Source organism: Myotis lucifugus, unplaced genomic scaffold, assembly GCF_000147115.1.
Source record: "Myotis lucifugus unplaced genomic scaffold, Myoluc2.0 scaffold_180, whole genome shotgun sequence".
NCBI lineage: Eukaryota > Metazoa > Chordata > Mammalia > Chiroptera > Vespertilionidae > Myotis > Myotis lucifugus.
This window is the reverse complement of record NW_005871228.1, coordinates 1,271,986-1,287,090: the sequence shown is the minus strand read 5'-3', so window position 1 is coordinate 1,287,090 and position 15,105 is coordinate 1,271,986. Positions and strand designations below refer to the sequence as shown.

Here is a 15,105-nt window from a genome sequence, read left to right as displayed (position 1 = left end):
CAATAATAGGCCCTCCTAGTATCAGGAGGTTGAATGAATCACCCACATGAACATCTCTGTGTCTTTTATAAAGATGTTATTGGAAACATCCAAAAGCCCTGAATAATAACCCAGAGTTAAAATTAACTATTGTGCTTAGTTTAAGGTGTATCTTATATCTGTAACTCTTTACAACTTTTTTAAGCCCTTTCACTTGAATCTATTTCTCTTCCCCTCCCTTCCTCCATCTCTTCTCTTCTCTTCTCTTCTCTTCTCTTCTCTTCTCTCTCCCTTTCCACTCTCCCTCCCCTCCGCTTCCCTCCCCTCCCCTCCCTTCCCCTCCCCTTCTCTTCTCTTCTCTCTCCCTTTCCATTCTCCCTCCAGTGATCTCCACAATAACTTCATGGAAAAGCAGGGCAGGCATTATTATTCCCACTTTATATGAAATAGCCAAGATGTGTAGAGAGGTTAAATGATTTGTTCAAGGTCATCCACTACTGAATATCACAGATGGGTCACCCATGTCAAGTGCAGAGTTCTTTTCCCTGAACCACCCTGCCCTCTAAGCTAAAAAATGTGTCCCTGGAGCCTGAAGGGAAATGTGATCTCATCACACAGGACGATTCTCTCTCACCTTCAAATCCAGTACTCGACTGGAGCAATCATTCCTCACAGATGCCTGTTAATGTCTTCTCCCTCTGCTCCATTTAGAGGCTCAGTCATAATTTTATCCAGAATTGTTATATTTTACATTGTGTTTGGCACCACTCGTGCAAAAAGCATTGGCTGGCACTTGCAATGTGCCAGGGGCCACACTAGGTGCTCGGACACAGGCCTTCACTCACTCACAGCTCTTGCCGAGCACCTGCAGGCTCCGTGCTGTGCACTCTGTGAGCCGGCCCAGCTCAGAGTGGTGTACAACGGCCAGCAGTGACAACACCGAGCTCTAAGAACGTCCCTGGGACAACAACCTCATCCCGAGGCCCAAGGGAGGTTCACCACTGAGTTCTCGGTGCACCTCAGATTCTTCTGGAAATGGATGGGATGTAGAAACAACCACTTAACTTAGAAAACCCATTCAATCAAGCTCAGACACAGATCATACACTTCTTCATTATATAGTCCCCCACTTAAATAAGATCCAGTTTTTATGTGACTACATAACATTTTACATTTTCATATACATTATAATAAAATAGCAACATGTACTGGGTGCCTACTCAATGTGGCTCCTTATGCTCAATACTTCACATAAATGTTCTATCTCAACCTTATAAACTTCTAAGAATGCAGTATCCCCACTTCACAGATGAGGACACCGAGGCTCAGTGGGTGAACAGCACCAGCACGCACACACCAGTCATCTGATTCTCTTTCCACAGTGCCCTACTGGCTCCCCATCATACAGATCAGACTCACAAATCCCTCAGCATTCATCCATTCAGTCATTCCGCAAATATTTACTGAGTACCTACTATGTGTTAGAAACCGTGCTGGGCACTATGGTGAGCCAAGACAGACCTATTCCTGCACTCACAGAGTTCACAGTCCCCTGGGGAACAGGGGAACACCAACGCTGACCGAACAATCCAACAATGTAAAGTTGTAATTGTGATAAGCACCAGAAAGGAAAAGTTCACAGTTCTTAGAGAAAACATGCTGAGGTTTTTTCCTAATCAGGGAGGCTAGAGAAAGCACACTTGAGCTGGTATCTAAAGATGAAGAGAGGCGGCCAAAGCATTCCAGGCAGTGGGAACAGCTTGTGCAAAGGCTCTGTACAGGGGGGAGCACACTCACCCTAGAAACTAACAGGACCCCAGAGGGAGAGGGAAGAGTACTCAGAACTGAAGCTGGGGAGTGGGCAGGGCAGACTCTGAAAAGGCCACAGGAACTGTTTTGTTTCCATTCCCAGAACAATGGTAAGTCCCTGCAGGTATTAGGCGGGGAAACCACCTAACCAGAGGGCTGGGTCGTGTTCCTAACTGTCCTCTGCACCTGGGGGGCAGCCCTTGCACCTGCCCCAAGCTGCGCCATCACGCTTCTCATGCTGCACGGTACGATCTGAGTGGCCTCCCCATGTGCCTTTGAGGGCACAGCTGTTCTGAGCTCATCTCTATATACCCCCTAACCAGCCCCAGGCCTCGTACTTGGTGCTTAGCAAGTATGAGCTACATGTATAAAGGAAGCTCTGCTGCTGTCCTTGAGATGATCCAAGGCTAACAGGAGAGACACACACAGACGTAAACACTAACACTCCAAGAAAGCACTACAGGAGGTGACAAGTTCTGCAGGTACAAGGGGAGCAGAGAGAGGATCTGTGTGAGCCAGGTGTGTAGACAGACATGCCTAAAGTGACTAGAGTACAGCGCTGCCTCTATGTGTGACTGAGTGGGCCGACAGGGAAATGGGTGAAGAAGGGACTGAATTAGAGGGAAAGGCAAGCAGTTGGGTAAAATTCACCAAAAAAATTTTTAAGGCATCAGCTACTGACAAAACTTGCCACTTGCTTTCATGGGAGCAAGACATCTATATGAAGATGCTGTTTCACTTAGTGCTTGAGCTGCAGAGATGAAAGTCTGACCATCCAGTTTAAAATCCCAGCTACCTTGGTTGGTTGTGATGTTAAATAAGTCACTTATTTAACATCACAACGTCTCAAAGCCTCAACTGTAAAATGAAGATAACAACAGTATCTACTCCATCAGATTGTTGTGAGGATGAAATGAGTGATGATGCAAAGCATTTGACATAAGGATGGACACACGCTAAGCAGAGGATAAGGGTGACTTGCTGTTGTTGTTATATTCTATTTTCCTTCTCCTACACATTTGCACCTAAATGTTTCCCTTCCCTTTTCCTTTGTTTATGACAAGATTAGAAGTTCTCCCAGGGCTTCCCAATGTTTCTAGACTTCCAGAGTCCCGCAAGGAGCTCCGGAGGGTCAGCTGGGCCTCCGAGGATGCGTTGTGGAGTGATAGGAGAGCCAATTCTCCTTCCATCACAGTCAAGGCACTCTGAGCTGGGCTGGGTGGGAGCATTAGCATGTCTCTGATGGCATGTCCTGGAGTGCGCTTCCAGGTCCCATCTGCCTGAATCCCTGAAAGAATTCTGGGCATTCTCAAAAAAGCTTCAATGAATGGGTAGTCCTAGAAACAAAGCGATTTAGGTCGATTTAGATAATATAGTGAGCATTATAAGGATGGCTATTGCTTTCAAAATCAGTTCTCTCTGAACAAAGTCAAGTGGATCATGAGCAGAGTAAAAAAATATCATTTTCTTTCTTCCACCTCCTGACCCTGCCTCTGAGAGAAGCAGTAATGTATCATTCCACAAAGTCCCTCATTGGCTACATTTTATCAGAATGGTGACTGATGATGTCCTTGCCAAATGGCAGGAGAAGGGGGTCTGCTCCAGCCAGCAGCTGTGGAACGTGGGCACTGATGAAGACAGATGAGTTCATTTGCTCAGTATTTTGGATCTACCACTAATTTTCAAGATGACAATGACACTTTATCCTTCCAGCAATGTAGACAGTTAAACACACACACACACACACACACACACACACACACACACACGGTCAGTAGAAAAGTGGGAAAAGAATGCCCCAATCAGCCCTAATAGGTGTTACAACATTGCCCTTTACTCAAGCAAGAATTCTCAGACCCTCAAACTCCAGCTCATAACCAATTTACTCTTACTTTGCACACAATTCTAATCAACTTGGTCATCCCTCGGATTTAGGGTCCAAACTAAAACCAAATCAGGAAGATGTTCACCTCCAGACTGAGCTTACCCAGTTCCTAAGTCAGTCCTGACCATGGAAGGATAAAGAGCAGACGCTTCCAGATCAAAAGCAGGGAATGGAACAAATCTTGCTCTTCGTGGGATAGCAAGGCCCCTCTTCATTCACTATACCCAGACCTGTCATTAGATTGCCTGGCTCACCAAAGCTGATGACTTGGCTTTATTCCTATCATTTCTACTAGGACCAGAGCCCAGACCAGCCTCTGTTGGCTCTCATACTCCCTAGAGGTGAAAGGGGATATCAGAACCTGATTCCTATGTCTACCGACTGCTGGTTAGAGCATTTGACAATGAACCGGTCTCCTAAACTCATAATAGCTCTCAGATGCTGAAAAGTACTGGCATTTCTTTCTTTGGTTTTCATGTGTCTTAGAAGATGCTGTGCATGTTTGTCAGGGGAAAAGAAACTCACATCAGCTTTACAAATAATTTTCTATTGGACCATCCAACATGTACCCTTTCCCCTTTGCACTCCACAAGTACAGGGCCCCCGAAAATACCAAAGAACAAATAAAGAACAAGCAGGAAGCTCACCTCACATGACTTGGCATAGAAAGCACTTCCTTAATTTGTTAAAATGACCTCCATTAACTATGTCCATAAATCCTCTTAGAACCTAAGAGCTGAAGTTCCAGGCTTTTAGATCTATTTGTTTGCTCAATAAATATTTATTGAGTGCCTGCTCCGTGCTTGGCCCTGAGATAGTGCCTGGGGAGCCACAAGGGAGCCCAGTGCCTGCCCTCTCGGTGCTTACAACAGAGCAGAGATCCTCAATTCATGCTGCGATTCACAGAGAGGAGCAAAGAATTCCCTGTGGCCTCAGCAACTAACCAGCACCAGAACCCAGACCTCTGACCCCATATGGGGCTCACACTCCCATGGTGTCAGCCTGGCACACCTGCTTGTTCCTAGAAAGGTACACGGAGAAAGGCATCTTACCAGCCTCACTGCACATCATTACATAAGCAGAGAGAATAAGAATAACATCAATGAACAGATGAATGCAGATGCTCATTGGAAAACTATGCCATTTAATTTTCTCACCTTTCTAGAATCAAAATAAAGAACTAGATAAGTGACAAGAAGTCACTCACACTTCATTTCATGACAACATGGGGAATGACCAAGCCATTACTTCCAGAAGGGGATGCATTCCCAGCATCTGCTGCTGCCCCTTCCATGGCTGGATCATACTACATGTAATGTTTTATGTCATGGCCACCTGTTTAGACAGTGAGCTCCCCAAGGGCGGATTTGTGTGTCATCCATCCCAGAACCTAGAACACAGACTGGCAGGAAGTTCTTTCAATCAGAGCATGAAGCATTGGGGTGTTGGAGCAGAAACGGGTAGTACCTGCGGCAGCCATCTAGATGGGCCACTCAGGTCTTTTTGAAGAGAAAACCTAAGGAGGAGTGCAGTCAGCTAACAGCCTTCAGCTGTAGCTTCAAGATCTTTCACAGCATTTACTTAAGCTAAGGACACAATCTCCCCAGGCAGCCCTCAGCCAATGATGGAACTGGGCAGAGATTCTGGAGCCTGACTCTTCTGGTACAATATGGGAACCCTCTAATGCAGCGGTTCTCAACCTGTGGGTCTCGACCCCTTTGGGGGTCGAATGACCCTTTCACAGGAGTCGCCTAAGACCATCGGAAAACACATATATAATTACATATTGTTTTGTGATTAATCACTATGCTTTAATTATGTTCAATTTGTAACAATGAAAATACATCCTGCATATCAGATTTTTACATTACGATTCATAACAGTAGCAAAATTACAGTTATGAAGTAGCAACGAAAATAATTTTATGGTTGGGGGTCATCACAACAAGAGGAACTGTATTAAAGGGTCGCGGCATTAGGAAGGTTGAGAACCACTGCTCTAATGGAATCTTTGCTCCAGTGTAGCCCATTGGGCTGGCCACGACGTTCTAAGAGCTCTTCCCACTCAACTCTCCTTCCTTTCCCCTTTCCTTTCACAGGCAGATGATCAGCTCTATATTGTTGTCTGAGGGTTTCCCTACCTCCTCTTTCACAGGAATTACCTCCCCCCAAGAACTCTGGCACTTCTAAATCCATCTTGGCATCACTTCCTGAAGGACCAGAATGACAAGTATCCGTGACATCCACATGCTCTTCTACATATCCCAGCCTCCTTTGAGTTAGGTTGACCAGTGACTGTTTCTGGTCAATGAAATAAATGCAGAAATAATATGTTGCTGCCAAGAAAGGATGGTTATATATCCTGTGTGCCTTCCCTGTGGATTCTTCCATACCCCCATCTTCTTGAAGCCACAGGTGGCTGAGTCACAGCACAAAATAGCCTGGATTCTAGTATTCCCACTTGGAGGAGAGACCCAGGAGGACTTCTGACACACACTGATTTTGAGTGAGCGACATATAAATGTTACTGTATTAAGCAGGAGAGATTTCAGGATTTGTTAACAATGCATAGCATAGTCCACCCTGACTAACAAAAGACATATAGCCTGTATATGATTTGTTTAGCACTTCTATTTGTATCGCTAGCTTATACTTTCAGCTTGTTCATTTCCCTGCTGAGATTTTAGATGTCTGTGTGAAAAAGCTGATGTTACTCTGTGCCCACAGGAGGGTAGGCCAAACACATGAAGAAGACCCCTTTAAAGTTAGAAAGCCAGAACTCTTAGCCCAACATCAAGTACTAAACAGGCCCTAGTCTGTTAGTTGCACCCACCATCCCCATGGGTGCCTGGCTAAGTCTCAGAAACTGGTTGGGGACTGGCACAGCCAAGGGCATTGCCCTTGTACTAAGGAAACTCATGTGTTGGTGCTGATGGGAATATGCAGAAGGCAACTACAGTTTGGCAGTCAAGTTAACCCTGATATATGAGGTCACCTAAGTCCTGTGGTGATGGGGTGGGGAGGGTAAAGACCCTAGGGATGAGATCTGAAAAAAACATTCATTTTATGTGCTACTAATTCAAAATGCAGATTCTAATTTGTTCACTCATAGTTCAGTTTAGCAAACATTCACCGATGCCCACTGCATGTAAGCTACTGGGGCATCAGATTGTCCCTGCTCTCACAGAACTACAGTCCAGTAGGGGGAAAGAGACAAATATGGCTGTGCTACATGGCAGAGTGGAAGATGTGCTGGGAGATACACATTAATAAAGATCTCATGCTCAGATCCTCTTTCTCCAACACACCTCTCAGCAAACAGTGCTGGAAAACAAGATTTCAGAGAGCACTGCATCACATTTACAGCGTGTTTCAAAGTTCTACATCCATTATATTTATTCCTTATGAGAGCCCTGTGAGGTCAGCGTAATTAACCCCATATAGTACAGGAATATGATAATGATGACAATGTAGCAGTGAGTATTTACCAAGCACTCACACTATACCAGGAATTGATTTGGTGGTTTATTTGGATGGTCTCATTTGTTCCCCACCCACCTTACAAGGCAGTCAATAGATTAGATCCATTTTATAAATGAAGAAACGGAGGCAACGTGGCTTGCCCAAGGTCACCAGGCAGGTAAGTAGTAACCAACAGGGATATACGGAGTTCATGCAACAGACACTAGGAGCTAGGGGAGCTGAAGGCTCTGGAGTAGGAGTTGGCCATTCTGTACCCAGGATGCTCTCTCCTCATTCCCCTATAGTGCACTGATTGCAGGGACTGTCTTGCCTGCCAGATATACCCGCTCCCCCATGGCTCCCTCTCTCCACTGTCCCTCCTGCCCTGTCAGGTCTCAGTGCTACCCATTCTCCACATCTCCTCACTGCCTCTCCACTTCTGTTCAAGCCTCAGCATCTCTCCCTTCAACTACTATAATAGCTTTCTGGCTTCTTGGTCTCCAGGCTCATCTGTCTACTATCCAGCCTCTATATTCCTACCAGCCCTGATCATGTCACATTCATGTTCAAAAACCTCCATGGCTCCTCACAGCTCCAGAATGAAGTCCAACCATTCAAGGCCTTGCACACCCACTACGAGGCTAACTTTTCCTCCACAAACCCTGCATTCAGGTAAAAATATAACAAGTCAGTGATTCTCAACCACACCTCACACTTTGTTGCCTCTATCCTGTGATTTAGGGAAACCAATCTCCAATTCCCTGAGCCCCACTTCTCTGTGTCAACGTTACATTCACCTTCCAGGGCTATCTTTACTTCTCATCCAGGAAGCTCTTGACTTAGATATTATCTTCCCTTTCTCTTAATGCCCCTGGCATCTATTGTTTCATTCTTGAATTCAGCATTTCCCAAGCGCCTGCCTTTGTGGTTATCTCATCAGACCCACTTGGCATCCATACCTCTTGAACAGCTTCTGATATCCTTGGAGGAATCACCTGTTCTCCACTCTGTATTCATATAGTGGGGTGGAGCTGACCTCATCCGTCCTCCCACCCAACTCCTCCCCCCACAGTGGCATTACCAACTGAAGAGGGTCTGCCCACTTCAGGAGGATGGGAGCTAGTGTTCAAAATCTTAACTCCCCGATCATTTTTATTCAAGAATTTTTAAAGGCAAAGATTCAGGGTTAGGGGTTAAGGCAGTGATGGCGAACCTTTTGAGCTCGGCGTGTCAGCATTTTGAAAAACCCTAACTTAACTCTGGTGCCGTGTCACATATAGAAATTTTTGATATTTGCAACCATAGTAAAACAAAGACTTATATTTTTTGATATTTATTTTATATATTTAAATGTCATTTAACAAAGAAAAAGCAACCAAAAAAATGAGTTCGTGTGTCACCTCTGACACGCCAGTCATAGGTTCGCCATCACTGGGTTAAGGGGTCATGGGTAAAGCTTCAGTGTTTTCCTTAGTCTGATTAATTCAGTTTCTGATGTATTCTTATCTGGTGTCTTCATCACTGTGGTTGGGTGATATAACTGACTTGAAGAATCAAGATTCTGTAAGATATTTCATGACTGTGCATCACTGACGTTATTTTTAAAACAAAAGGCAGAAACTAAATATTTTGTGACTATTGTTATATTTAAGCCAGTGATTTTCAACCTTTTTCATCTCATAGCACACATAAACTAATACTAAAATTCAGTGGCACAACAAAAAATATATTTTTGCCAATCTGACAAAAAAATAGGTATAATTTTGATTCATTCACACCGAACAACTATTGTTGTGTTGGCTATTTTTATTTTTGTATTTGACAATCTAAGGGAAAAGAGGTCAGTGCCTCTGACTAAATAGGTATTGCATGTTTTAAAAATTCCTGTAGCACACCAGTATGCCATGGCACACCACCTGAAAGTTGCTGTTTTATGTTGTGTATGAACTTTATATAAATGCTGTAATTATGCTGTAAATAAAAAGTTGCTGGCTTAAGCTATCATTGTTTTGTGCTTAACTAGCTATATTTTTCTATTATCTCAAGAAAAGTGTATTTTTAAACATTTTCCCTAGAACTTGCTTTATAGGCAGGCCTCTAGGACATGACTACCATACTTAAATTTTTTACTATAAGTGACTAAAGTATTTTCTTAATGTTTGACTACAAGCTATGTGACAACTAAGATAACTGAAACGTTTAAAGCCCATGCCTATATCTCTAGAGCAGTGGTTCTCAACCTTGGCTGCACAGTAGAATCACCTGGGAATCTTTTTAAAATCCTGATTTCTGGGCCTCATCCTCCGGAAATTCTGTTTCTTAGTTACTAATGTTGTGGCCCCACCCCATAACAAAGAAACAGAATTTCCGGAGTATGAGGCCCAGAGATCAGATTTTAAATAAGACTCTCAAGTCCTTCTAATGTGAAGAAGATACAACCGTTCTGCTTCAAGTCTGTGCCCGGAGAAACTGTGCCTGCGGCCGCTGGGCCAACAGCAGCAGCACAGCAGAACGGGGTACCCACGCATCCGGGGCAAGACCTGCTCAGGGCACTCTTTGAGCAACTGACCCAAGGGCGGGGGGGGGGGGGGGTCCTTATAAAACTGCTCCAGCTCCATCCAGCACTGCACTGCCTCATCATCTATTCTTCATGAGATTTCAGGGGCAAACTGCAGCCCCTTGAGTGTGGCTCTTCCACAAAATACCACGGGCGGGCGCCCACGTACAGTGCGATTGAAACTTCGTGGCCATACTCAAGGGGCCAAAGAGCCACATGTGGGTCATGAGCCGCAGTTTGCCGACCACTGGTCTAGACTATATGATCTAATACCTAAACGCGTTTACTATTAACTGCTGGTTTCACCTCTATGAAAGGATGGCAGCTGTCGCAGTCCCATCAGTGTCATGTGATTGGTTTGGGGATGGACATATGACCAATTCAAGCCAATGAGAGTTGATCTTGGGATTTTTCCTGAAACACGTGGGAAACACACTTCTTACTGGAATTTCTAAACTGGAAATGTGTAAACTTGCAGCTGCTAGGGGCCATCTGTGCCACCACATGGGGAGAGCCTGCTGGAGAGTGAAACCAAACACAGAGGAAATCAGAGCTAAGAGACAGAGAGAGAGATTTTTTAAGATATCATTTGAGTTTCTGGATTCAGCCATGCCTGAGCAGAGCCTACTCCAGGATTTTTCAGTCATCTGAACCAAATAAAGTTGGGTTTCTGTCACTTGTAAGAAGAATCCTAAGCAATACACCTACTAAGGGCCAGATACCATGATGGGCAGTGGGGATGTAAGGTGTGAGCCCAATCCTAAAAGAGATCGTTTTCTATCTTTTTATTGCTAACAACAGCTCTATTGGACTATAATTTATATACCATAACATTCATTCTTTTAAAGTATATGAATCTATGGTTTTTAGTATACTCACAGAATTGTACAACCATCACCACAATCACCATCTTGCATTGAAAATGACAAATACATCCTTACTCTTCTCCCCTGCACAACAGCTCCCCTCTTGAGCCCAGGGCTGGGTTTTACTCCTTTCTGCAGAACCAGCAACTGCAGTAGGTACTCAATTAATGCCTGTTGAGCTCTATTCAGACCTCCTTAAAAAACTCAGCCTCCATACAACAGTTGTTTGAGTCCTTTCTAAAGCACAATGAATGAGAGAATAGATAGTTGGCAAAGCCACTCAAGGAAAGGACACGATCACCAACCACTAGGTTTACTCTGGTTTTCTACGTCTATGCTTGCATCAGGGTACACTTCCGGAGAGATGCACACCTGGAATGTGCTCCTTTGGCTCCTAAACTTGTCCTAAGTTTATTACAGAGTAATTTAAAATAGTAACCATTGGGAAAACATAAATCCAATAAGAAGGGAATGATTTAATACTTGTGCACCCAAAAGACAGAGTAGTTGACAGCCACTAAAAATCATTTTTTAAAAAATGATTTGAGGACATGGAGAAATACCCATGATATAATGTCAACTGAATGAAACAAAATATAAAAGGGCATAAGTACATAAATTAGTAAATACCAGCCACTGGAAGGGAATAATGCTAATTACTTTCTGTAGGTGAATTATGGGAAATTATTTTTTTTCATGCTTCTCTATAATTTTCCATTTTCTAAAATGAACATTAATCAAATCAGAAAAACCAGTAATTTTTAAAAACTCATTTCTTGGTTATTTATTTTATTAATGTGGCTACCAAAGAGTGAGAAACAACCACATGAAGAACATTTCTGAATCTCCTATAAAATTAAAAAAACAACAACATTGTGCCTCAGAAGCTTTTAATCCAACATGTAAGAAATATAATCCAGCATGTTTACCTTTTTACTTTGACTGCCAGGAAGCTCAGAGTTAAAATGTAATACTCAAAAATGCAATAAGCATCCTAGCCCAGGTTTCTTGGTACAGCAATTTTAATGCTTCTAAAGGGTTTCTGATGCTTTCTTTTACCTATATTTTCAGTTGTCCAGTTTATGTTTTTATATATTCAACTCTTTCTTGGAATACATACAGAAATATTTGCTAAAGTGATTTGAGGTGCCCCAGAGAAAAGAGGTCCTGACTAGCAGATGCTCTGTTGGGCTGTTTCATTTTTACAAACATGTCACTGAATGGGGCTTTAAAGGTTCTGTCACTATTCTAATTACAGTAGAGGATCAACCCTGGATAAAGGCATGTAGAATGCTCCTTTACTGACACAAGCCGACCCAATGATCAGATTAACCCATTCCTTGCTAAATCTCCATCTCTTTGAATGCTGTGTGGACAAAGGGCCATCCTGGCTGCGCACAGTCTCTGGCCATTTACTGACAGCAAATGTCAGCAAAGCCAGCCAAAATCATCTCACCACATCCATCTGTGTTCAAGTCTACAGACAAAAAGTGACACAGCCAGCAAGTGATTAGGGAGTAAACACAATCCACAAAGACAGTCCATCTGAATGAAACAGGTCCCAAACACTCTTCAGATGACTATAGATTTTGCTGCAATTACCCAGACCAATCCTTCTTTTACTTCAGCTCAGACAGAAAGTACCTCCACTTTAAAGATGGGCCACTTTAAAAAATTAGGTATTATGTCACCTGGGCATTCTGTTCTCCCAAATGTGACACCTCATGGCAGGAGATAACATAATTATTTGATTATAAGCCAGAATTCTTTTTTTCTGGTGATAACTTCACTGATTCTTCATGAGATTTCAAAAGCAAGAAAACGAAATAGGCAGTCTTAATCGTTCTGTTGTGACCATTTTATCACACCCAATGTCTCAACGTCTTACTTGTGAATCCATGCCAGAGGAAAACAAGAGGAGGGAAGCAGGAAACATTTATTTAGTGTTTACAGCATGCCAGACAGAGCACTGGCTGCTGAGTCCACCAGCTCAAGGTATTTCCACTCTGGCCTGTTATTGCCCTTAAGCATCACATCACCACCCTGCAGAGTACATAGAATGGTCCCACTTTTTCATATGTGGAAATCTAGGCTTAGGAGAATAAATGCCTTGCTCAAAGTCACCCAGGGGTAAGATAACCTGTTTCTGAGTAGAACCCAGGTCCAATCTACCCCAAAGCCCATGCTCTGTGCCCCTTTACAGAGACAGAGATGCATCCTATTTACATGAGACTGATACTACCCACTGTCCTCCTTCCCAATGCTTTCTACATATTCCCACGATCTGAAGAGCCTCCTAACTGCCTCATCCTCTTGACTCTGGGCCCTCTCACTCAGAAAGTCATCAAGACACACTTGAAAAATAAAATTAAAAGCTTCAACCCACGCCCTGAAACCAAACACCCATCCCTTTACTGCCACAAACAGGCTAATATGAAATCTCGTTCAGGGAAGCTTTCTGAAGAGATAAACGGATGATGAAAACATTATGCAGCTGACAATATTTGGTGATGATGCAAGCAGGGCTGCCCTGTCTACAAACGTTTTTGTCTCCAAAGAACCAGTTCTTATGTGTCCCTCCATATATATATATATATATATATATATATATATATATATATATATACATATATATATATATATACACACATATATATACAGAGAGAGAGAGAGAGAGAGAGAGAGAGAGAGAGAGAGAGAAGCAACAGAGAAACAGTGCATGCCTCCGTGTAATTGCATGGTCCTCTCCATTTACGTGTGCAGGGCAAGTACCCCAGAGAACTTTAAGTGTTCAGACAAAGATGAGGGCGATGGGAATGTCATTCAAAAATGATTTCACTCCGGGTTAGCTCTGCACAGTCCGACCCCCTCACCCCCACCCCAACCCCACCCCAGTTTGCACCCTCCTGGGGAAGAGGAAGCCTCTAGGCTTGCAGCAGCCTTCTCGCACCACCAACTGTCACCCGTTCCTTCACCTTTTATTTACAGCGCAGAGCAGGCTGGTTAGTCCGTGAAGGGAGGATGGCAGGGAATAATATGCAATTCAGGTTTCTGCTCTTACTCCAGGGACCAAAAAGGAGCCAGACAGAGAAGAAAGCAGAGCCTGGGCTGCACGATCTGCGCGGCAGCGCGACTCTCCTCCTGGATGGGTATGCACCTGGGCTCTAGCAGAGGCGCCCTGAGAGCACCGGGAAGCCGGGGTCAAGCCCAGCGCCCCGGCCAGGCTTGGCGCGGTGGAAGAGGCGCCAACCGAGCTTACTGCACAGGAAATCACTGCCCCCTTCAGGCCGCGTCTCAGACTCTTCGGCCAGAGCGCTGGGGGCTTCCTTAGTCGGAAAAACTCGCAAACCCGACCTCGAGCGACAATCGCTCCTCCAAACACCTTCTGCGCACCTCACTCAGACCCCGAGCTGCAGTGAAGGTCCGTGCTGGGGCTTCAGCCGAAACCCAAGCCAAGAGGGTGAGGAGGGGGCTTGAGAGGGGAAGCTCTAGGCTATTCGGCTCCCCTGGGAGAAGGAGGTCCGGAGACCAAGACCGCTGCTGCACTCCAAGTCCCTGCTTCAAGTCTGCGCCCGGAGAAACTGTGCCTGCAGCCGCTGGGCCAACAGCAGCAGCGCAGCCGAACGGGGTACCCCGCGCATCCGGGGCAAGACCTGCTCAGGGCACTCTTTGAGCAACTAACCCAAGGGCGGCGGGGCCGGGGCGGGGGGGGGCGGGGCGGAGGGTTCCTTATAAAACTGCTCCGGCCACATCCAGGCGGCAGCGCTGCAGAACCTGAGGCCCCACACCTATCCGCACCGTGCGGACCAAGCACCTAGCCCTGCTGCGCGCGCTGGCCCCTCGGGTCCGGAGCCCTCCGGACCTCAGAGCGTGGCTCGGCTCTCCTGGGGCCCGCGAGCAGGCCAATGGCCTCCCCAGCCCCAGGTGGCCCAGTTTGCAGTCATTGCGCTAGTTCCTCCCACCTGGTACTCCATAGCCCCACCAGCGGGACCTGGGCAGGGAAAACCAATGCAGGCCTTTTGGGGGATCCAGTCCCCACCTTCTCTACTCCTTCTCTGGTTAAAGGAGATCCTAATCTTCTATCCTACACCTCACACACATATATACATACATGCAATCCCTAAGGAGTGAGATGCTTAGCAAATCTTGGTCGCAGCTGTGCCAGCCAAGCCCGTGGGACACCAGAGGGTGAGCACTGAGCACCAGTTGGCAATGCTCTTGGCAGGCACTGACGGGTCAATCAGGGCTTTGCCCAAGGACCAAAGCTTGTTCTGTCCAACACTCCCCCCACACCACACACACACACACACACACACACACACACACACACACCATTGCCCACTACAGCCCCGACGGCGCGGGCAGCCGGACACTCACCTCCGTGTCATAGAGCCGCAGGTCGAGGAAGTAGGGGCGCAGAAGCGACTCGTTTCGGATCTGCTCTATGGCCAATTCCACCGCGGGAAGTACGCCGCGCCCGATGCTGCCCTTGGCCACCTCCTTGGTGAGCGGCATGAGGCCATGATGAAGAGCGCGGGCTGCTGGGCG

The 15,105-nt window shown here is 45.5% G+C and overlaps 1 protein-coding gene across 1 annotated transcript in view; it reads right to left on the bottom strand.

Moving 5' to 3' along the window:
* Window positions 1-15,105, bottom strand: part of GABBR2 (gamma-aminobutyric acid type B receptor subunit 2) — a 324,860-nt gene that overhangs the window by 288,440 nt on the left and 21,315 nt on the right. Inside the window, exon 2 of the mRNA XM_006096509.3 lies at window positions 14,935-15,098. Within this exon, the coding sequence (XP_006096571.2) occupies window positions 14,935-15,098 (164 nt within the window). The remainder of the gene's footprint in view (window positions 1-14,934; window positions 15,099-15,105) is intronic.